This window comes from Leptonychotes weddellii, chromosome 15, assembly GCF_054177405.1.
Source record: "Leptonychotes weddellii isolate Sample4059 chromosome 15, ASM5417740v2, whole genome shotgun sequence".
NCBI classification, from domain to species: Eukaryota; Metazoa; Chordata; class Mammalia; order Carnivora; family Phocidae; genus Leptonychotes; species Leptonychotes weddellii.
In genome coordinates, this window is record NC_138383.1 from 36828242 (window position 1) to 36849649 (window position 21408).

Here is a 21408-nt window from a genome sequence, read left to right on the forward strand (position 1 = left end):
GGGGAAGGAAAGGGACTTTAATGAGAAACCAAAATACAGAGAGCCAAAGTGCAAAATTGTACGAACAATTTTTGTTCTTATTAACTGAGTTCAAGTGATAGCTCAATTAACCTGGAGTTACTTCCACCCCAAGCTGTTACCAAACTGAGAAAATGAAAATCTTCCTCCTTAAACTAGGAGCCTCACAAATATGAGAGATTTCTATACACAGAAATTTTCTATTGTGGCTGGGGGGTGCCTGGTAGGCATCCTGCCTTAAGGCAGGTGGTGGATTTTTTATAGTTTTTCTAGGGTTAACCTCCAGCCTTAGACTTCTTTACTAGGAAGGGTCACTCAGAAAAGTTGAAACACAAATATACCAAATCACACTCTGAGGTTCGCTCTACTGAGATACACATCCTGACTGGAGTTCACAGAAGAAAACTTTTAGTCACCGTCATTACATTGATAAAAATAGCACATTAAAGTGTGCTTAAATCAACTACCTTTCTTCCAGATAAGACTCAAAAAATTTAAAAAATAAAAAGGGTGAGTGAAAAGAACCCACAGAATGGAAGAAAATACTTGCAAATCGTGTATCCGACAAAACACTTGGTATCTAGAATATATAAGGAACTCTTACAACCCAGTAATAAAAAACCAAATAACCCAATTAAAATTGGACAAAGGATCAAAATAGACTTTTCTCCAAAAAAATATACGAATGGCTAATAAGCATATGAAAAGATGTTTGGTATCATTAGCCATTAGGGAAATGCAAATCAAAACTATAGCACTTCCTGCCCATAGGATAGCTTTTATCAAAAAAACAGATAATAACAAGCACTGGAAAGGATGTGGAGAAATTGGAACCTTCATGTATCAGTGAGGATGCAGAATGGTGCAGCCACTTTGGAAAACAGTTTGGCAGTCTTCAAAGGTTAAACATGGGGGCGCCTGGGTGGCTCAGTTGGTTAAGCATCTGCCTTCAGCTCCAGTCATGATCCCAGGTCCTGGGGGGTGGTGTCTGCTCAGCAGGAAGTCTGCTTCTCCCTCTCCCTCTGTCCCCCGCCCATGCTCTCTCTTGCTATCTCTGTCTCTCAAATAAATAAGTAAATAAAATCTTAAAAAACAAACAAACAAAAAGGTTAAACATGAGTTACCCTGTGACCCAGCAATTCCATTCCTGGGTATACAACCAAGAGAAATGAAAACAGATGTCCACACAAGCTTGCACACAAATGTGTATAGCATCACTACTCACAATAGGAAAAAGTAGAAAAAACCCCCACATGTCCATTAACTGATAAATGGATAGACAAAAGTGCAGTATATCCATTCATGGAATAGTATTCAGCCACAAAATGGATGAAGTACTGATAAATCCTACAAGAGTGAACCTTGAAAACTCACTGAGCCCTTTTGAGTATCACTTGTCCTTTCACTCAGAGCTTAATAAAAACCGGTGTCTCATTCAACACAGAGCAGTGACTATTTGGCCTTTTCAGTTCAAATTACACAATTTATTTGTCTCAAAAAAAATTCTCCTGGAGACATACTTAAGAATTTAAAACAGATCAACATGAATCCCATCTCCAGATATAAATGAAGACAGTACCTAAATATGTCTTTTACACGATTTCACATGTAAAAAATACACTAGTCATTTACAAAGGCCAAAAGCGGTCCTAATATTTTAGTGGAGCCCATCTGTAAAGCACTTTGAGAGCCTTAAGGAGCAGAAGGAAACTGATGAGATTATAACTGCATTCTACCTTGAGTACGGTAATTAATTTGGGGACAGGCCCCAAATGAAAAATTTCCTATAATGGTACCATGAAGCACTTGCCTATGGTCACACAAACCCTGTTACCTTTGAGGAGCATTACCTCCTCTTCCACTTTAAAAAATTTCTGATGCTCCCTTTCTTAACCAAAGCCACCTAGGTCACACCCATTTTTGAGTCAACATTTCATACTAAATATTATTATTATTTTTAAACGGCGATTATCCTTATATCACCCAAACAAAGCCCTCCTATCACAAGAATTAGCCCGAGACCCACATTAAGCTTACAAAACATGCAGGTGAAATTGAACTAAAGCTGAATGTTACTGGACCCTCCCTGTTTGAGTCGTACATTTAAAAACAATTAATACACACCCAGATTCCAACACAATGCAGCAAATGCAAAAATAAATAAACAGAATACACATAAAACCAAATTAGGTTTGTTTATTGTTGAATCCTTTTACTACTGAGGAGGCAGGGTGACGGGAGGAAGTCCAGATGCCACACCTCCAGTTCTTCAGTGCCAGGTTTCCAAGCACTTAAAATGTCAGAAACAACAGATTCACAAGATAATGTTAAAATAAATGTATTTTAATTCAGCACTAGCCTGATACTTTTCGAATGAGGAGCTAAACGCAACAAAATCAGAAAAAAATCACCTTCTGAAAAGTTCAAATAGAAAAGATCTTCTGCAACGTAGTTTTCTACTCTGTGTGTGAAACCTTTCTTGTTATGACTCACTGAAAATTAAATATGCAAAACTCCAAGCTGAGCTTAGTTTTGCCTGTGCACAGAGACCTTTTTACTCTCATTCTTCGAAAACCTCATTTTGGATCTTGCTGCCAACACCAAAGAGAGGAAAGCCGGCCAACAATTCCAAATATAACATGCGGAGGCAAATGCTACAGAAATCTGTCTGACGGGAAGCAACCATGCTGAGGTCTGCTGAGGTAGATGCACTTCTCAATCAGACCGTCTTGGTCCCTCAGTCCGTGTGGAGCAAAATGCCATGAGAGAGCAATCAAAGAAAAACATCCAGTTTCCAGTCGGCCTCATTAGCGATGGCCTATGGTGTTCACTTTATCAGTGAGAACAATTCAAACCATTTCAAACAGAAAGATGGGTCAGTGGCAACCAGAGCTCCACCAGTTACTCTAACTTTTTTTAAACCAATTTTTAGGGACCAATCCACAGAGACCAGTATTTGCAGAAAGTTCAACGAATGGCGTGACAATTGTGATAGGGGTGGGTCAGGTTCACCAGAAAACACTTAAAAACATATCTCTTTCCAGTTCTCCTGGGGCAGGGTTAGTAACCCCTACTACCACTTTGAATAACTGATAAAGCAGTTAAAATTAGATAAAATGATTACACTATTACTTAAAAAAAAATCACCTCCTTAAGTTTAATTCTTCAGCGAGGTCTTGGCACTGAGCACAGGACAATTCATTCCCTCACCCAAAGGATCATTACAGGGAACCCAGAAATAGGGCTCCCAGTCTAATTGGGAAAAGAGAACGGTTCCTCATACAGAGCACTGGCCCCTGAGAAAAGACAAGACAATTAAACAGTTTATCTGACCAGTCATTTCCTACGGTAGTTTATCTTAGAAAAATCCCCTGTGGTTATGACTATGTCACTAAGCCCAGGAGATAAAGTTTGCCTAGAATCGCTTCTGGAACATTTTATTAGATCTCGTTCACTGTGAGGCAAGCTGGCAAGGAACACTAGAGGCTGAAAAAGGACTTGTCTTCGAGAACTTTGAATGAAGACCCGCAGCAGCACTACAATTACTATCAACAGGGTTTGCAAAACCTCCATCTTCACTCTTGTACATTCTGTACATAAGGAAAATTATCATTTCTATGCTTATCTAAATACAGCTGACCCTTGGAAAACATGCATTTGAACTGCAGGTCCTCTTCTATGCGGACTTTCTATAGTATGGTACTGTTAAGTGTATCTGTTCTCTTTGTAATTTCCTTAACATTTTCTTTTCTCTAGCTTATGTTGTTATAATACAGTGTATAATACATATAACATGCAAAATATGTGTTAATTGACTGTTTATATTACTGGTAAAGCTTCTGGTCAATTGTAGGCTATTAGTAGTTAAGTTTTTGAAGAATCCGAAGTTATGTAATTTTTGGCTGCATGGAGGTCGGTGTCCCTAAGCCCCCAGCATTGTTCAAGGGTCAACTGTAATCCAGTCTTAGCCAGTTCAAAAGGGAAGCAAGAGAAATACAGCCACACCTAATTGCACTCCCACATGGCACAAGTAATCAGTAATGGCATGAATTAAAGCCAGCACACTCAGGAATCAAAACTGTCTGAGGCTGTCAACTGCTTGACCTGACTACTCTGGTAGAGATGGTAATAAAGTACTTAACTTGTGCTGTAAAGAATGTGGAATGGGAGGCAGGAAAGTGGGATAAGCCACACTTGAAAGAAGGCTTCCTGCCTTTGTACCAATATCCAGAATGTTTTGTAATTTATATAACAACTCAGATAAGCCAATGGTACCTTCAGTACTGGCATCTTCAAAGAGGGAACTGGAGATGTAAAACAAGCCCTGCCTCACTTACTAGGATTCTCAAATCTCTTGATTACCAGTTCCCATTCATGGTCTTAAAAAAAGAAAGAAAAAAAAAAGTATTCAATGAAATGCACAGTCTGGGCAAGTCTGAGTCTCACCAACAGCTACAAGCACCTCCCCCTCTCCTAGCTGAAGTTGGAACTGTTAATTGTTACAACTTGACAAGACTCACACTCATCTAATTAGAAGATCCAGAGGTTAGGTTTTAGAGTTTGAAGCCCAAACTCAGGCAAAACAGCACACTTTTTCCACACCTGAAGTTTCTAATAAACAATCTCAGCTTTACTAAACACAGGAGGCTAACGATAATAAATGAGCTTATAAAATTCTCAATACGGAGGTCACCATTTTTGGTTAACTAACCCTAGCTTCATCCTAGAGGTGAAACACCCACACTTTAAATCAAGCCTACAATTCAGTCCGAGTATATGTATCAAACAAACACAATAAAAAATGTAAGCAACAGGGAAAAAACTGATAGGCAACATAACATATCCAGGTACAAATCTCTTCCTTGCTCAAGAACAGCATGGGGAAACTTGACCAGAGATATTTTCTCCAAGTGGATTACACCTTACAGGAAGCAAAGGCTAAAAACCACAGACCCTTCCTGCTGGTATTAGTCACTTCTTAATAAAAAATTTAAAACCAGCAACAAAGCTTCCTCCAGGATAACCATTTTTGTCCCTGCAACATTACAAGCCCAGATGGGGTGCCCTCCTGGGCAAAAGTATCTGGGGAATGGTAATGGGAGCTTCCTACATAACTTCTGACCACAAACTTAATTTGCCCAGTATCAGTCATCTGTCTAATAAGTGTTCCAAAACCTGCAATTAGTACAAATATACAGTAGGCACTAGCCCACAAACCGAGAGACGGAATGTGAACGGAACAGTGTAGAGAGCTTAAGGAAAACCTCACTTTTTCTTTTTTAAACAGATGACTTAAAAAAAAAGGCAACATCAAAAACGGGTGGGAACAACAGAAGCCCCCTCTTTCCCGCTCTCACAAACGCCTGCTTCAGTCAACTGTTGCTGAACAACAGAACAAGACCCGTCAGAACTCGACACAACCTGGGTTCCCTGCGCAGATGTGGGATTTTTGTGGAGGGCAGAGATGGTTTCTCCAGGCAGAAGCTTGAGTTTAAACTCTTCCTGGCCGGATTGTTCTGGGCTGAGCTGCTGAGGAGGATCACGCAGCGGGCGATCAACCCAGGTCCCTCCCTCTCTCTCGGGTCTCTCCCCTCCTCTCGCGTTCAGTAAGGGGAGGGGGGGCGGTGGAGGGAAGCGCACAGCTTTCCAGCTCTCTGCTCCTTAAAAATGCCCTCGCGGAGCTAACCGCACACAATCCTGCCCCGGCAGCTAAGAATTTTGCCGCGAAGGCTCGCTGATCCGGAGCGGAGAAGTGAAATCGGCGCCCAAGAGCAATTTTAATTGTCTAACCCGGCCCGATTTCCTAAGAGGCGGCAGCGCGGGGAGGGGAGGGAGAGAGGGAGGGAGCTCCGAGAGGCAACAGGGGGCAAGCGGAGCCAGAGAAAGGGGACCAAAGCGGCGAGATCCTAGCCCGGGTCCCCGAGGAGCTTCTGCAGAAAGGACTCCGAGCCTCTACCCCCACCGTTCCCCGGGAGACGTTTGCAAATCATATATGTAGCCAAAATGGCGCTGAGAATAAAAATATAATTTAAAGGCAGGTCGCCATATTGTAAACAGAGAAGCAGAGAAGAGGCGGACTCGGGAGACACCCTCCATGATTTCTTCCACAGCCGCGAGCGCACGGGTGCCCGGCCCCCCGCATCTGGACCAGGCCAACTCCGGCGGCCGAGGGCTCCGCGCACCCGCCCGCAGGAGAGCCCAGCCCGGCAGGAGCCCGAGGGCGGCGGGCGCGCGGGCAGGCGAGCGGCACAGGGCCCGGAGCTCCTCCCCTTCCTCCCCCGCCACCGCCGGCCGTGCCCTGCCTGCTCTATCCCGGCTACCCAGAGCCTTCCAATCCCAGATGGGGCTCTCCTCACTCGTCCCAACCCCCACCTCGGGGCCCGGACCCACTGCTGCTCCTCCCCCCCAAACGGCCAGATCCCGGCAGACACCTGGGGGCGGGGAGGCGCTCGCCCCAGCCGCTGCAGAAAGTCAGCTAGCGGCTGCAAGAGCCCGTTATTTCGGCAGCCAGGGGGGTAGGCCGGGTGAAGGAATGTGCCGAGAAGGGTCCGCCAAGGAGCTCCAAAGGGGTCCCCAGACCTTACCAGCACTGGAGGTGGAAGGCGGCCGGGCAGTGGTCACAGCACAGGAGATCCCCACCTTCTTTGCAGCTATCGCAGCTGTCGTGGTTGGTGGCCCTGCCGCTTCTCCGGGGCTCTTTTTCAGGCTTACGACTCCGCTTTTCTGCCTCGTCCGTCTTGGGGGGAGCCAGCAGAGCTTGGATTTGCTGCACACACATACAAACGGCGTGTGTGCACACTCGGAGCTCCCGGGCGGTCCGTCGCCCCCCCTGCAAGGCTTCTCCGTCACCCACCCCTCTCCCCCCTTTTGTCCTTCTTCCTCCCATCCAAGCTGCTCCCAGAACCTCTCAGCCCCCGGAACCGGGGGGAGCCCACCCTAACAGCGTTCCTGCAGCACAACAAGGAGAACAGCTTCTTCCAAATGGGGAGGATCAGGGTAGGGGGATGGGGAGAGGGTGCGCGGTTCCCTTCTCGCCACTTCCTTGTATGGACAGTGGGGGACTCCAAAGCCAGGCTCTGGAGAGGCCTGAAACCCGGTACCCGGACGTGCTGGGGGAAGCACAAAGGGGCCGACAAGAAGGGGGTGGGGAGGCCCGCCGGTGCAACGACATGGAGTGGGTTGGTGCCTCGGGAGAGCGAATCCAGGGCGGCGGGAAGGTGAAACTGCTACAAACGTCCTCGGAGGCTGAGCTCAGCCCCTCGAATTGCAAAGACGGGAGGGAGGGTCTGGGTGAGGAAGAAGCCCCCCCTCCCCCAGCCCTTTTGCGCTGTGAGCTCAGGACCGGCTTTGTAGGACGGAGGGCGGAGGTTCCCTCCCGGCGCTGGGGGAAGGGGATGAGGAGGGCCACTCTTACCTCCATCAGCCCCCCCGACGTGTCCAAGTCGTACACGATCGTCTTGGTCTCCATTTTCTCCCACATTCATCCACCTCCCGGGCTGGGCGCTCTCTGCTCCGGCCCCCCCAACCCCGGGGGGAGGGGGGAAGCGGGGGGAGGGGGCGCTCCTGACCCCGGCCCCCCTTCTTTTTTCCCAACACGGGTCCCGACTTCCTCGCCCTGGCTCCCCCCCACCCCCCGGCCCCCAGTCCCCGGGACGGCAGCGTCCTCCCCACGGGCCGTGAGGGGGGAGCGGCCCCTCAGCCCCGGCCCGGCGGCTGGCTGCACGGTGGGTCCCGGCTCCGGGGGTCAGGCCTCGGCGGGGCCTAGTCCCACAGGCTAAAGCCGGCGCTGGCGACCGCTGGTCCGGCCGGGAAGGCTGGCGGGCGCTGCCATCCCGGGGTTGGGGGGACCGGAGGGGGGGGTGAGAGGTTAGGTGAGGTTGTGGTACGTGAGGTGACTGCGGGGAGGGTGATGGGGGGTGGTCCCCGGGCTCCGCCTCTCGCCGCCGCCGCCGTCTGCGTCCCGGCTGCCGCGCACTTGGCGCAAACTTACCGCGAGCGCCCGCAAAGCCACCCGCGCAGGCGCCCCGGGATCGCCGCTCGTCGCGCGCAACCGCAGTGACAGCCGGCGGCCGGGCTCCCGCGCAGCCGCAGTCAGGGGGTACCCCCCAGCGCGCAGCCGCGCTGGCATTCGTCTGGAGTGCCGAAGCCCCGCCTTTCTGCCTTGCGCCAGCGTACTAAGATAAGAAGGCGGGACCTGGGGTCTCGCGCAGGCGCCTAGGAGAGTTTCTAAGGGTCACAGCGCAACCGCAGGAACATGGGGGCTCTTCATCCATTGGTGTTTGTGTATAGACCAAGAATACTCTGTTCCTGCGCAGGCGTATTGAGAATGCTCCCCTCCCGCCCCACAACACAGCCGCCTTCCGCGCAAGCGTATTGTCACCTGCAGGCCTTAACAAGAATGCTTCTACTTTCGCCATTTTGGTAATGGGATATAGGCTACCACGTCCTTGGAATCCTCAGGCAAGAACAGGAAGGAGCAAGGTGTGGTGTTGGCTGGAGCTGGTAGGCTGTCGGTGACAGCAGTACTCCCAGGGATATTGTACTGGATCGTTTGGTTCCCAGCGTCAGGTGTGGCTGAACTAGGCGCCATATTGGTAAAGAGAAAAAAGCCATCGCGACGGAAAACTATTCTTTTGGTATCGGGTTGGATGGCTACTGTTCACACTACCCTCCCTCTCCCGACAGTTAATTTTAGCCTCAGCATCCCTGCCTTGCGTAATGATGACACCATGGAGAGTTTCGCTGGCCCATTACTACCCTCTCTTGATCACTGTCCCTGAGAACTGCTCCAGAGGAAGCCAACAGCGAAGAGTTAGTAACGCTGACAACGCCCAGCTACCTGCCTATAGCGGACTTCAACTCCCAGTTTGCAATGCGCAAGAGGTCCAAAGGGCGAACGAGAGCGCATTGTACCCTGGGAGCAAGAATCGCGAGGGATCTGGTGGGTTGTGGGAGCTGTAGTTCCGTGTGCATGCTATGCATTGTGTGGTGGGATGGACTCGGGGATGAGAGAGTTGCCCGCCAGGAAGGGATGCTTTTGATAGCTGCAGTGCTGTATGCTGGGATTTGTAGTCTGAAGGCCTCACCTCGAATTTTGGGCTTCCCCCACGGCACCCCCCCCGCCCTTGTTATCGCTTTCAGAGATGGCCAGTTATCTCTTGCCTGACTGTAGGTGAAGAGGTGGAGATGGGAATAACATCACTGTGCCTGCCACTAGGCATTTAATTGGCATTCTTGCCAGGTACTTGTGTCCTGCTCACCTGTGATCGTTAAGCTGTAGTTAGCATTTGCAGAACGATAAAACCGCAAAGGGGTTAAAGGCCATCTGTGTTAATCTCGTCATTTCCAGATGCATAGAGAGGAGCGGTGACTTGCCTAGTCCACATAGTGAATTTATGGCAGACCTATGAATGAAACAGATTTGATTCCCAGGCCAGGACACTTTCCACTACACCAGGTTAACTGTCTATGAGGAGTTGTTGCTGCTTCTTCTGGGATAGTAAGGAGGATGAGTTAAATAGGGTGGAGATGTCAGTGTGTGGTCTTAGGTTTCTGTTTTTCTGACTTTTCTGATGATCCTCTTGGTGCCTAGGAAGAATGATAAGGTCATGGGCCTTAACTGTCGTGTGTGTGGTGTGTGTGTGTGTGTGTGTGTGTGTGTGTGTGTAGGTGTCATGTAGATTGGCCGCTCTCTGCCCTCTACCAGCCTCAGCAAACAAGAAATCCTAGTGGTCATGGACCAGAGAGGCGGCCTTCAGAGAGAGTAGGGCTGAGCTAGTTGTATGAAAGTGGCCAGACCTCATCTCTTCTGAGGTTTTATTTCCTGCCACAGGCCCTCAGAAGTTGGAACCACATGTGCCCTCTTTCACTGACTTCTTACTGCTCAGGACCCAGCTGTGCTGCTGTGTCAGCCTGAAAGCATTATGGGGCAGATAAGTAGTCCATTGGCCTATGCCCAATGAGGAAGGCTTTGCTTTGATCAACATCATCATTTGCAGTGGAGAACAGGAACAGGTGGTGGGCTAATGAGGGAAATAATACTTGGCTCTGTTGACAAGTGCCAGGGGAACTAATCACTCTACACACCTTCCTCTTAGAACTTGGAGGGGAAGGTCAGCCCAGCCTTTGGAAGCTGGAGCCACCTTGGAGAGCTCCAGTCCTGGTTGTTCAGGAGGGGGTTGAGGAGAGCTAGCAGGTGGGATACAGATGTCTTCTGAAGTGACCTCTTGTGGCTAATATCGGCACTGCACTCTACATGGACTGGAGCTTTTCCAGCCTTCAAAGTGGCCTGTGGTAGAGCCAGGAGGTGGGCAGCCATGAGTGATCAGGAGCTCTCTGTTGGAAGACTGTGGAAGTAGAACGTGCTGGCGGCTGCCATTATTTCCTTCAGGGATTTTGGCTTCTGGCTTCTGAGTGTCCATAACTCCATTGCCTGCCTCATGCTCTTACTCTGGAGAGCAGCCATGCAGAGCGCACCTCTAAGCACAGATGTGCATGCTGGGGGCCGAAGCTGAGCTAACACTTTCATCTCAGGAGGTGCCTGGGAGCCGTAGGGAAGGGGCATCGAGGCTGCAAGTGACCAAACATGGCAAACTTAAGTAGATCCTTTCCAGCCAACTTCTGGAGCCCCTGGATAGGGCTTTTGCTGAAATAGGAGCCAGGTCCCGACCCTAAGCTGTGTTGCCCTTCCTCCTGATAGTCTGGATATTCCCTGAGGCCAGGATGGACTAGGGCCTCATATTTAGGAGTTCAGTCTCTGATTCTTATTCCAGTTTCCTAAACCTTGCCAGCTGGGGAAGAAGGGGAAGGAGAGAGGCATCAGGCTTCCTGGGCCTTGTCAACAATACAGTGGCATTGAGGAGGGGCTTGGGAGTGTGCCAGCCTGTAGTACTGGACCTAGCAAAAAAAAAAGAAAGGAAGCATTGGGGTAGCTGAGCAGTTGGGTTCCTGGGCTTCCACACCCCTGTGGGCCAGACACAGGGGCCTCTTGCTTCACCTACCATCTGTTGCACTGACCTTGTTGGGACAGTAGTCCCTGAGGCACCTGCATGTAAATTGTTTTGGATGAAATGTGGGAGTGATCAATCGGTGGGTCCAGCATGCCTTCTGGTCTTGAAGTCCACATCCCATTTATTTCCCACCTCCCTTCCCTCCAATAAAGCACCATCTACCTGACCATTGCTTGTTTTTTTTTTTTTTCTCCAAAAACACTGTTTTAATAAGGAAACAACAGAAATAGAAGATTGTTCTCTGGCTGGAGCCCAGACCCCATATAATACATTACATGTACAAAGTGGCCTGTAGCCAACTCCTGGGTCTCTCTCTGGGTCTCTAACCCCCTGTTCCATGCCAAATTCCTGGGCCCTTGGACCTCTGCTCCTCTCCAGAATATGCCTGCCCACTCCCCTTATCCCAAAACCCAGTGGCCAGGAAGGGAGACTGCTGGGTGGCTGGGGTTGGGGGAGGGACTAGTGGGAAAGAAGATGTTTGTAAAGCCGGATCAACATCAGGGGAAGGTCTCCCTCTCCCTGGCATATAGGGCTGCATGGGCAGAGTGGGGTGTCCTGCTTTGGTGTGGAGCATGAGTGCCTAGGGAAGCCCAACCTGAGCTTGGGGTAGCGTCCCTAAACCCCTTAGGGTCCCTTAGAATTATTGCCTCCAGGAAGCAGAACTGTCCATTCCTGGGGCCTTAGAGAAGGACGAGAAACCTCTCCGAGGGGCTGATGTCATCGTGCCAGGACTACCCAGAGGTCACTGTCGACAGCAGTTTTGGCCACTGGTGATGGCCCTGTGAGGAGCATCCTGGTGCAGTTTCCACCACCATCAAGTTCACCCTGCTGCAGGGTGCCACATACCAGGCTGGATGGTGGTCAGCCTGGAGAGAGGTGCTCTTCCTCTGCTTTTGAATTCCAGGCTAGAGGTCCAGGGCATGAAGGAAGGTCAGGAGAATGCTGGTTCTTGATGCACGTGCTCCAGCTGTGCTCTGCCCAGAGGAAGATGCCCCCTGACTTGAACCCAAGGAAGGGCCCTATGTGGGCAGTGGTACCGAGAAAATAGGCCCTGGTGGGCATTGCAGGTGGGGAAGGGCACAAGTTCTTGAGGGATTGGTGGCGTCCCTTCCCAGATGGTATGTACAGGAGGTGTAGGGACAGCAGGAAGCTGGAAACTCTGCTGCTGGGCTGTGATGCTGGGCTGAGCTGGCTTCTCCAAGCTGTCCCCACCTAGATGGAGACTTCATATTCTTTCGTCTCCTGCAAAGTAAAGAGACTGCTGGGAGTTGGAAACTTGTATAAGGTTTGCCAGCCCATAATCCACTTTCCCAAGGAAAAGGGAAAGAGTGAGAGGGCTTGGAGGGACCCTCAGGAGTACCTGCTCAAGGGAGCCTAGAATTAGGTCGTGGATAGGGTGCAAAGAATGGCATGGGTACTTACTCCAGTCTCGTAAGTTGGATTGTCAAATGCTGATTCCACAGTAATGCGGTCATAGGGGCGGGGTCGTGTCCGGGGCAGCCGCAGGGGGCTTTTCCCCTGGAGCCTGTGGGACAGAGAAGCCTGTGAGTTGAAAGTGCTGGGCAGGAGTGAGTCGGGTATGCAGGGCAGGAAGGGAAACCGGACTCACCTAGAGAAGTAGAGGTACACGCCTCCCACCAAGAGTGCCATCAGCACCAGTGGCAAGAAAATGGCGGCTGCAATGTGGGCGGCGTCCAGGGTGCTGGAGGCAGCAGGTGCCTTGGCAACTGAAAACACAGTGGGTAGGATTGGGGCAGAAGTCCCTGTGACCCAGAGCCCATATCTGTCCTCACCTCTGCCCAGGAGAATCCAGGTACCAGCTCCCTCTAGCTAGCTGGGGGCAGGGAAAGGAACTTTTGCTCTGCTGGTCCCGGACCTCTCTCTTTCTCTGCCCTCCCTTCTTGGGGAACCCATGGCCTGGGAGCTGTGAGAGCCAGGGGCAGGGAGACTATTTCCCTGGCCCTCAAAGGGGGGCTCACCATCCAGGCTGCGGCCGCTGTAGAACCCATCCAGAGAGGCTGGAACAAGAGGGGAGGGCCAAGGGCAGAGGTGAGACCAATGGGCCAAACCACTAAGGCAGGGAGTAGACTGATCATGGGAAGGATTTGTCCAAGGGGAGCCCCCGCCAGCATTTGTCTTGGTGTCACCAGGTCAGAAGGATCTGGCAGAGACTGGAGAGACTAAGGGTAACATGAAGTGGGTGTGGGCAGGGGGTTCAACACTTGGCATCTTTGCTAGATGCTCTGCTAGAGCAGCCCTGTGGGACAGGCAGGAGTTTTGGCCTTTTATTTTTTATTTTTTTAAGATTTATTTATTTGAGAGAGAGAGAGCATAGCAGGAGGGGCAGAGGGAGAGGGAGAGAGAATTGTAAGCAGACTTCACGCTGAGCTCAGAGCCCGACATGGGGCCTGATCCCACAACCCTAAGATCACAACCCGAGCCAAAACCAAGAGTCACTCAACCGACGGTGCCACCCAGGCGCCCCAGGGCAGACAGGAGTTTTGAGGGTAGCAGAACACTCACCAGCCCTACAGATGGGTGGGGGGTCACTCCAATGTGAAGGGTGTCCGGGCACACACTTGATGCTGGCTTGGCCCTTCAGCACATAGCCTGGGGCACATGAGAAGTGGACAGTAGCCCCTGCTGGGTGAAGCCGCTTCTCTGGACTGTGGGCACCATTCTCTGGGGCGCTGAGGCCGTGGCATGGCTTGAGCTGTTGCACTGCAAAGTCGGCAGAGCCCAGTGAGGGCGCCAGGTCCTTAGCCTCCAGAGGTGGCATCTTTTGTCTCCTCTCAGAGACTTCCCCTTCTACCCATCCAGCACTTACAGAGACACTTGGGGGCCCGGTCGCTCCACTTGGGGCTGCTGGCTTGACGGTCATGGCAGGTGAGGATGGCACTACCAGTCAGTACAAAACCCTGGTCGCAGATATACCGCACGGTGGCCCCCACGGGAAATTTGGGGCTAGATATGAGGCGTCGGCTGTGCTCTACATCCCCAGGGTCATGGCAGGAAGTCACTATGGGAAAGTAGCCCAGGTAGAACTCAACAAAAGCCAGTCCACCCTGGCTTTGTTCCAAGCCAGCCAATATCTTCCTGACACGTGGCTCTGCTGCCTATTATCTGTCCTTGCCATTTGGCTGGTGCCTCCCTCATTTGTCCCCTTCCTATCCATGAGAATCAACAAACACTGGCCATCTCCCAGGGAGGGAATATTTGAAGTGCTTGGTGGATAACCCTTTGAAAAGTTATCATTCCATCTCATAGGTGAGGAAACCGAGGCTACGAGAGATAGAGGAAGTTCAAGGGCACTAGCTGGTAACAGCTGAAGTCTGGTTCAGAATCGAGGAGAGAGGCTCGTATCTTGCACTGAGGAGGGGAACATGGGGAACAGGTAGACTCACCTCTCTGGCAGGAAGGCAGGTCCTCACTCCAGGTTAGGTCCCACTGGCACATGAGGACACTGGATCCTACCACCTGGTAGCCAGGGTAGCACTGGTAAGTGACGACCGTGCCATGTACCAGCTCAGGCTGAGATGGGCTCTTCCAGCCATTGGGGATCTCAGGTAGCTCCGGACATGTGTCATTGCGGGGCACCTCTGGGGGGCACAGGGGCAGGAAGACGGAGGCCCTCAGCCAGCACTGAAGCGACTGTGCTAGCCTTCCTCAGCCTGGACAGGCCCAGCAACGCATTCCTTCCTGCTCAAGGGCCCCTCCTTGCCTGTCCCTGACATCATTCTGTCTCTGAGTTTCCTGGGTTATCATTTCGGCTTTGGCTTTACTTTCAAAAGCGTGTCGGCCGGTTCCCCAGTCCTGAGAGAGAGGGCCAGGTAGGGTGGGCAAATTGTCACTTTCGTTCAAGATGGTCAGAAGATAGAAACAAACCCCTTTCCTTAGTTTCTTATTTTTGTGACGAAGGTCTTCCCGCTGCCTACCCAAATCTCTCTTGCTGCAACGGAAGGCTCCCTTTCACTGGGCCCTCAGGGAAGATGGAGAAATAAACTGGCTTCTTTCAGGGAAGAGGATACCTGGAGCTTTCCCAGCTTTCCCTTGCTGGATCAGAGCACTCAGGCTCATTGCCCTGGCCTGTCTGACTCGCCATGCTTTGGGATCCATATTCGGGCATCCCCTTCCCCGGGGCAGTAGGGCAAGGCAGGGGCAACAAGCTCACCAAAGAAGTGGATGACAAAGCCCTGTTGGTAGCCCAGCACCGAAGCCCCAGGGTCTGACTGGAACTGTATGGTGACGTCAGCCATGGAGGTAAAGAGCTTGAAGTGGCCACGGGGCCCCGAGTACTGGCCCAGGACCCGGGCCGTCAGGTCATCCCCATCATAGAAGGTGAGCACATCACCAGGGCCTATGCGCAGCCTGCGGAGGAGGACTGTCAGGGAGGGCGGGCCTGGGGACTCCAGGCGGGGCTGGGCCAGACATGGCCCCAGAGCTCAGGAGCCGGCTTGGCCTTGCCCAGCGGGCACTCACACTCGGACGTCCAGCAGGACGCGCTTGTCCTCTTCCACGTGCACGCCCCAGATGCAGTCCTGCCCGCGGCTGTAAGGCTCCGGCCAGTTGGGGGAGAGCACCACACCAGCGGAGTCTGTGATCTCCCCACTGCACACAGCTGGAAGGCAGGGGAGGCCCGGGAGGTGCGTCCCCTCCACATCCCCCCTCCCAGTGCTATGTCCTGGGGCTGCCATCTGCCCACAGGAGTGCTGACCCATGGCCGGGAGCCCCCACCTCCTCTGGCGGGGGGTGAAGCTTGAATCTCACACATCACATGGCCCCTGTGCCCCAGGCTCTGCCGCTGGCTCTGGTCCCCCACCCTGCACCCTGCTCCCCAGGGGGGGGCCCATCCACAGGTACCTACTGACCTCGGCAGGCTGGCTCTGTCTCATTCCACTGGGGGTCGTGGGGGTCAATGCACTCGATGATGATAGAGCCCTGCTCCAAGGTGTAGCCAGGGTCGCAGCTGAACTCCACGGTGGTGCCCACGGGGTAGGAGGGGGCGCTGCTGCTGAAGTTGCCGTATTTGACAAAGGGCTCATAGCAGTGGCCCTGCTGGAAGGCTGCAAACCAGGGGGCCCAGCCCAGCTTAGCCTCAGCCAGGCCAAACGGGACAGACGTCCTTCTGCCTCCCGCCCCAAGGCCTTTATTTTCCTGACTACAAATGCATGTCCTAGGCTTGCAGCGGGGGCAGGATGCCCAGAGCACCATACCCTATCATGCTTGGGAGGCAGGCTTGATCACCATTGTATTCCCAGCACCTAGTTTTGTGCTTCATACACACAGGGCACTCAATAAATGGTTTTTTTGAGTGAATGAATGAATGAATTAATTAATGCATGCATGCATGCATGAGTGGTTCTAGAATGTCTCTTGCTGCAATTTTCCTTCTCTAAGAGTTGGGGCCTGTTTTGCTCTTCAAATTCTAGAGGATTCATTTTCTTGGACTAGAGAGCCTGGGTCCAGGCAGGGGTCTCCTGCAAACACGGGGTAAGAATCCCCAAGGCCTGGAGGGGAGGGGTAGGGAGGGGGCCTAAGTGTTAGGTGAGCAGGGGCTAAGTTGGAAGGAGCCATGAAGGAGTGGAGGTGGGCGGGTGAGAGGAGAGGCCCTAGGCTTGAGCCCTCCACCCCCACGAGGCGCCAGCAGGCTCACCCTCATAGCGCAGGGCCATGCCCGCCGCTGCCCCACTGCTATCCGTGCTGAGCTCCACGAAGAAGTGTCGGCCGGAGCTGAGCAGCCCCTCGATGGGCAGGTACTCCACCTCGTAGGAGTCATACACTGGAGGGGCCTCCACGTTGTCTCCGTTGCGGATGATGAGCCTGGGCCAGGAAAGCAGCAGAGGTGCGGCTGGTCTCACTGCCCTAGCTGGGGTGCGGCCCCCGGGCTCGGGTTCCATCTGCAGCAGGGGCACTAGCCAGCCGGGCCCTCCTGTCCCCCCAGGGCTCCCCTCACCGGTCGTCATCCTCCGCCAGGGAAACCTTCTCGAAGTGCAAGTGCAGCCGCTGGCCTTCCGGGGCCTCAAGCAGCCAGTGGCAGGTGAGATTGTGGCTGTAGTTGCCCGGGAAGCCCGGGGAGATGAGGCGGCCCGTGGTGGCGTTGCGGGTCACTCCACCGCAGGCGGCTGTGAGACAGGGCCAGGACTGTGGGCTGGATTCTGGACCCTAGATCCACTGGATGCTGGACGGCCTACCAAGCCTGCCCACCCACCCCAGCTCTTGTGCCCTCTGCGCCTCCATGGTCCTGGAGGTCAATCCTTGGCCCCTGGGACCCTGCAGCCCCAGACAGCCCAGTTTCCAGAACCCTAACCTTTCACACCCCTGGGATTATTCACGTGCAACTCCTTTGACTGCGGTAGATCTGACCAAGTGGCCCTGGGTAAGTCACTTTCCCTCTTGGCTGACTCCTCTGGGACGCTTTCCCTGACTGCCTCCAGGCAGCCCCTTAAAGCCCCTTACTCAGGGGCTCCAACCTTCTGGGTGTATCTGCTGCTTCTACCTCCTGCCACTTTCCTAAAACTAGTTATTGTTTGGATATGTCCCTTCACTAGGACCCCCCTGGGGCAGAGGCCAGGTCTTTTCAGGCCAGGCACAGAGTTGGTATTCAGTGTTCGTTGAATAAAATGAATGAGTGGATGTAAAACAGAGGGCAGGACTAGCTCTGGCCTGACAAACATCTGGTGTACCCACCATCCACCTCCAAATCTTATGGCCTCAGCAGACATTGCTAGCCAGGACCTGGCCTCGCTTACTTACACCATCGTTCCTGGGCTGACCCCTCTGGCCTGGGACTTTCCTCTTTCCAAGGGGAGGCTGAGTAGCCCACCCAGCCCCATCGCTGAAGACTTCTGGGTTACTTGGCCACCAGGTCCTGGCAGTTGAGCGGGGCCAGAGAAGGGGTTTCAAAGGCAAGAGGAGTCCAAGCAGCACTTTCCTCTCCTGGACACACAGCTCTGGACTCTGCCTGCTTTCAGAGACTGGGCTGCCCTGGCCAGAACACAGCGCCCTTGTCTTGAGATGTTCAAGATGGCAGAATATTTTAACTTAATAAGGCTCCTGGGGAGGGGCTTGTGGTGAGTTTCTTCTCCACTTCTCTGCAGAGAGGACAAGACCCACCTTTCTGCTTGGTCTCAGAACGGAACTGCCCCATGAATGTGATCATGCCTACCCTTCACTTAAATTTGTCTGCGGTTCCCTGTTACCCCTAGGTCATCCAAGCTCAAGGTGGCCTTCAAGCCCTTTATGAAGCCGGCTTTCTCCTGACTCGGCTTCAGCCGCATCCCGCATGTGCTCATCAGGCACGCCTTGTCATGGCCTCACTCCGGCCTGCTTTGTGCATTCCACACCTTTGCATATGCTGTCCCAAGAATCCACTCCACTTCCCTGAGCTAACATTCTTGTCGTCCTTCCATGCTCTCTCCCTGGGAAGCTTTCTTTGCTTCCTTCCTCATTTAGGAGCAGCTCTCCCTCCCTTGGATCCTGACCATGCCCTGAATTCACCCCATCACAGCACGGTCTGCACAGAACTTGCTGCATGCTGGTTTCCCCACTTGCCAGAGAGCTCCCAGAGGTCAGAGACCACATCTGGCTTATTCACCTCTGCTTGTGCCTAGCACCCAGGAAGAGTTTATAAAATGACATAAGGTTCAAGAGCCCGAGCTATTAAAAAAAAAGAAAGAAAGAAAGAAAGAAAAGATGTCCAGGCTGCCTTTCGCACTGCAGATTAAATACTTCATCTTCTTTCTGCCAAGAAGCCCCTCCCCCTGGTAGCAATCTCAGACTTCCTGATCGTCCAGGCCCAGAACCTGGGAGGAAGTCTCCTTCCACTTGTCCCCCTTCACTCGTCAGTGTCTCTGGGATCTCTTCCCTCGTCTCTATTCCCAAAGTCACTGTCAAGTTCAGAGTCTCTTGCCTGCCTGGCCTCCTGGCCTCCAGACACCACCTGGCTGGCTCCCCTGAGGAATAGTTCTGAGCTCCTCCCCAGCTGTTTTCTGAGTCCCTAAACACAGCCTCACCTTGTTGCCTCTGTGTTAACTGCCTGCACTCTTCCCTCCATTAAAATGTCAAACCTTCAATGTCAGTTCCCCCAGGAAGTCTCCTAAAGACCCAACTAAGAATGGTTGCTTCCTCCCTGCCTAAGTCACTTTATGTCTCTTCATTGGTGCTTTTTACTTCCTGCTCTGGAAATTGGTGATCCATGTGCTTCCTTCTTCCCCCATTTCCCGGAATTGTGGGCTCTTTGAGGGCACGGTCCCTGTTTAATTCAGCTCTATATACCGTGGTGCCTCGATACAGGAAAAGCTCAATATGTGGGGCTGGATCAATGCTACGGAGGTATGTGACCATTTTCTGGTTTCCTTATGGAGAGCGAATGAAGGTTCCAGACAGCAACCGAGAGCAAGGATAAGCCCCCCACCCCTTACTCCTCTGTTTAGCACTGAGTCCCCTGGAACCACTTACCAATACAGACAGGCTCCTGGAAATCCCAGAAGGGCTGGGTGGCATTGAGACAGGTGAGAAGCCTGGCACCCTTCAGCTGGTAGCCAGTGACACAGCGGAAGTGGGCGCTGCCTCCTGGGTGGAGGCTGGTGACAGTCACAGCTCCATAAGCAGGACGCCGGGGAAAGTGGCAGCTCAGGAGGTAGGCTACAGAGAGAGAATGTGTGTGTGTGTGTGTGTGTGTGTGTGTGTGTGTGTGTGTGTGTTGGGGGCTGAGTCATAGCCAGGGCATAGCCAGGGCTGAGTCATAACCAGGGGGCTGAGTCCTGCCACAGCCTGCCTGGAGGTGTCACTCAGGACTGGAGGAAGCATCGGGAATTCCAGGAAAGACTCTGATGCCCTCCCCAGAAGAGGCCAGCAATATTTCCAGCAGCCTGGGCTGGTGAGTGGAGCAAGCGCAGAGCTGGAAGTTAGGAGGCTTGGGTTCTGATCCAAGCTTTCTGACGCTTTTGGCAAGTTTTTCAGCCTTTCTGTGTCCCAGTTTCTCATTTGTTAAATGAGGTTCAAAATGCCAGGCTACCTATGGGGTTATTAAGAGAATAAAGGGGATAGTATTTTATTCAGCTTGGTATCTCTGGAATCCAGCTGAGAGCACATCTTTAAGGAAGGTTTATTGAATGACTTAGAGATGTGAAAGCACTTGAAACAATGACAAGTCTATCCTGATGTAAAGTATTGATACGATTTTTCCTATAGGGGATGGCTATGAATTACAGCCAGAATGACTGAAGTCAGATAGTAAAAGCTTTCCCAGTATTCACTGGCAAGGACTGTGGACTCCTTTTAAAAACAGGATGGGGCGAGGGTGGGGAGGTAGAACACGCCTTCTTTGGAAGTTGAGGGAAGGACAAGTTGCCTTGGGAAGCTTCATAACTTTTGGAATTGTCATAACAAGTATGACCGAATGGTGGCGGCAAATCCCACAAAACAACCTGGAAAGGCCCAGCCCGGAGCCAAGCCCGGGCGATAGCTAAAAATGGGGGTCAGGGATTGGGTCCCAGAGGGGGAAAGAAGGCTGGAGGGGTCAAGGAGAGAGGCAGAGTGAAGGCTTGGGCTACAGAGTCTGAAAACCCGTGAGGGTCGTAAGAGGGATGGGGATTGTCTCGACTGAGGATCTTGGGGTGGAGGGGCCCACCCTTATTGATGGCACCAGGTGGGTGGGAAGAGAGGTCTAAGCAGGTCCAGAGGTCCTCGGCTAGCCTCTGTGTGATTCGTGTGAATAGAAAAAGAGGCCGCCTCTGGGAAGAACAGGATCCAGAAATGAGTTTCATGATTTCACCCGTCCTGGCTATCATCACTGGGTTTGTGAAAGGGGAGAGGATGATTCTTACGCTTCCCTCTCTCATGGCCAGTGAGTGGTTACTTGTGATTGGCAGGCACAACAGGGCAGCGCTTAGGGGATGGGTTCTGGGGTCTGACTGCCTGGGTTTGAAGAACACAAGCTCCCCTACTTGCTGTGCCACCTTGGGCAAGTTACCTAACTTCTCTGTGCCTCCGTTTCCTTGTTTACCCACTCATTTCGAGTACTGCATCCAGTGTTGTTACATGAGAGGTTAACTGAGAGGACATATGCGTAATTCCTGGCACAGAACAAGTACCAAATGTCCCAGCCTGCTGTTATTGTTCGTAATCTCGATTGATAAAAGCACCTCACATCTGCAGGCACCTTCCAGCTTCTAAAATGCCTTCACACTCTTACTTGAGGTCTACAACATGCTTGGGAGGAAGGAAGGCAAGGTATGGGTTATTAACTCATTTCCCAATAAGGAAAACTGAGGTTCAGAGAGACTGGGGGACTTGCCCTGATCCCACAGCCAGTAAGTGGTAGAGAGGGCGCTTGAAGATCCTGGCTCTAGAGCCCATTGCTTTCCATCTCCTGTCTCCC

The 21408-nt window shown here is 52.2% G+C and overlaps 2 protein-coding genes across 9 annotated transcripts in view; both read right to left on the reverse strand.

Annotated features, from left to right (window-relative positions):
- The window catches only part of PHF12 (PHD finger protein 12), a 40183-nt gene extending 32115 nt beyond the window's left edge, over positions 1 to 8068 (reverse strand). For 2 of the 4 annotated variants that reach the window (XR_014140588.1, XM_081805465.1), the window contains exons 1-2: positions 7433 to 8067; positions 6603 to 6784 (exon numbers count right to left, since the gene is read on the reverse strand). Coding sequence is in view for 3 of the 4 variants with exons in the window: in XM_081805465.1 (XP_081661591.1) it covers positions 6603 to 6784; positions 7433 to 7498 (248 nt within the window). In the remaining variant the exon portion in view is untranslated. Of the gene's footprint in view, positions 1 to 6602; positions 6785 to 7432 lie in introns of all 4 variants that reach the window. The other 2 variants (XM_081805463.1, XM_081805464.1) reach the window with 2 other exon arrangements.
- Positions 8069 to 11182: 3114 nt separating this feature from the next.
- Positions 11183 to 21408, reverse strand: part of SEZ6 (seizure related 6 homolog) — a 43602-nt gene continuing 33376 nt past the window's right edge. Inside the window, exons 5-17 of one of the 5 annotated variants that reach the window (XM_081805467.1) lie at positions 19485 to 19670; positions 16981 to 17149; positions 16681 to 16847; positions 15896 to 16090; positions 15507 to 15645; positions 15199 to 15395; positions 14432 to 14626; positions 13855 to 14046; positions 13551 to 13748; positions 13007 to 13045; positions 12637 to 12754; positions 12450 to 12552; positions 11183 to 12269 (exon numbers count right to left, since the gene is read on the reverse strand). In XM_081805467.1, coding sequence (XP_081661593.1) covers positions 12240 to 12269; positions 12450 to 12552; positions 12637 to 12754; positions 13007 to 13045; positions 13551 to 13748; positions 13855 to 14046; positions 14432 to 14626; positions 15199 to 15395; positions 15507 to 15645; positions 15896 to 16090; positions 16681 to 16847; positions 16981 to 17149; positions 19485 to 19670 — 1928 coding nt within the window. In that variant the 3' untranslated portion in view covers positions 11183 to 12239. Of the gene's footprint in view, positions 12286 to 12449; positions 12553 to 12636; positions 12755 to 13006; positions 13046 to 13550; positions 13749 to 13854; positions 14047 to 14431; positions 14627 to 15198; positions 15396 to 15506; positions 15646 to 15895; positions 16091 to 16680; positions 16848 to 16980; positions 17150 to 19484; positions 19671 to 21408 lie in introns of all 5 variants that reach the window. The other 4 variants (XM_081805466.1, XM_081805470.1, XM_081805469.1 and 1 more) reach the window with 4 other exon arrangements.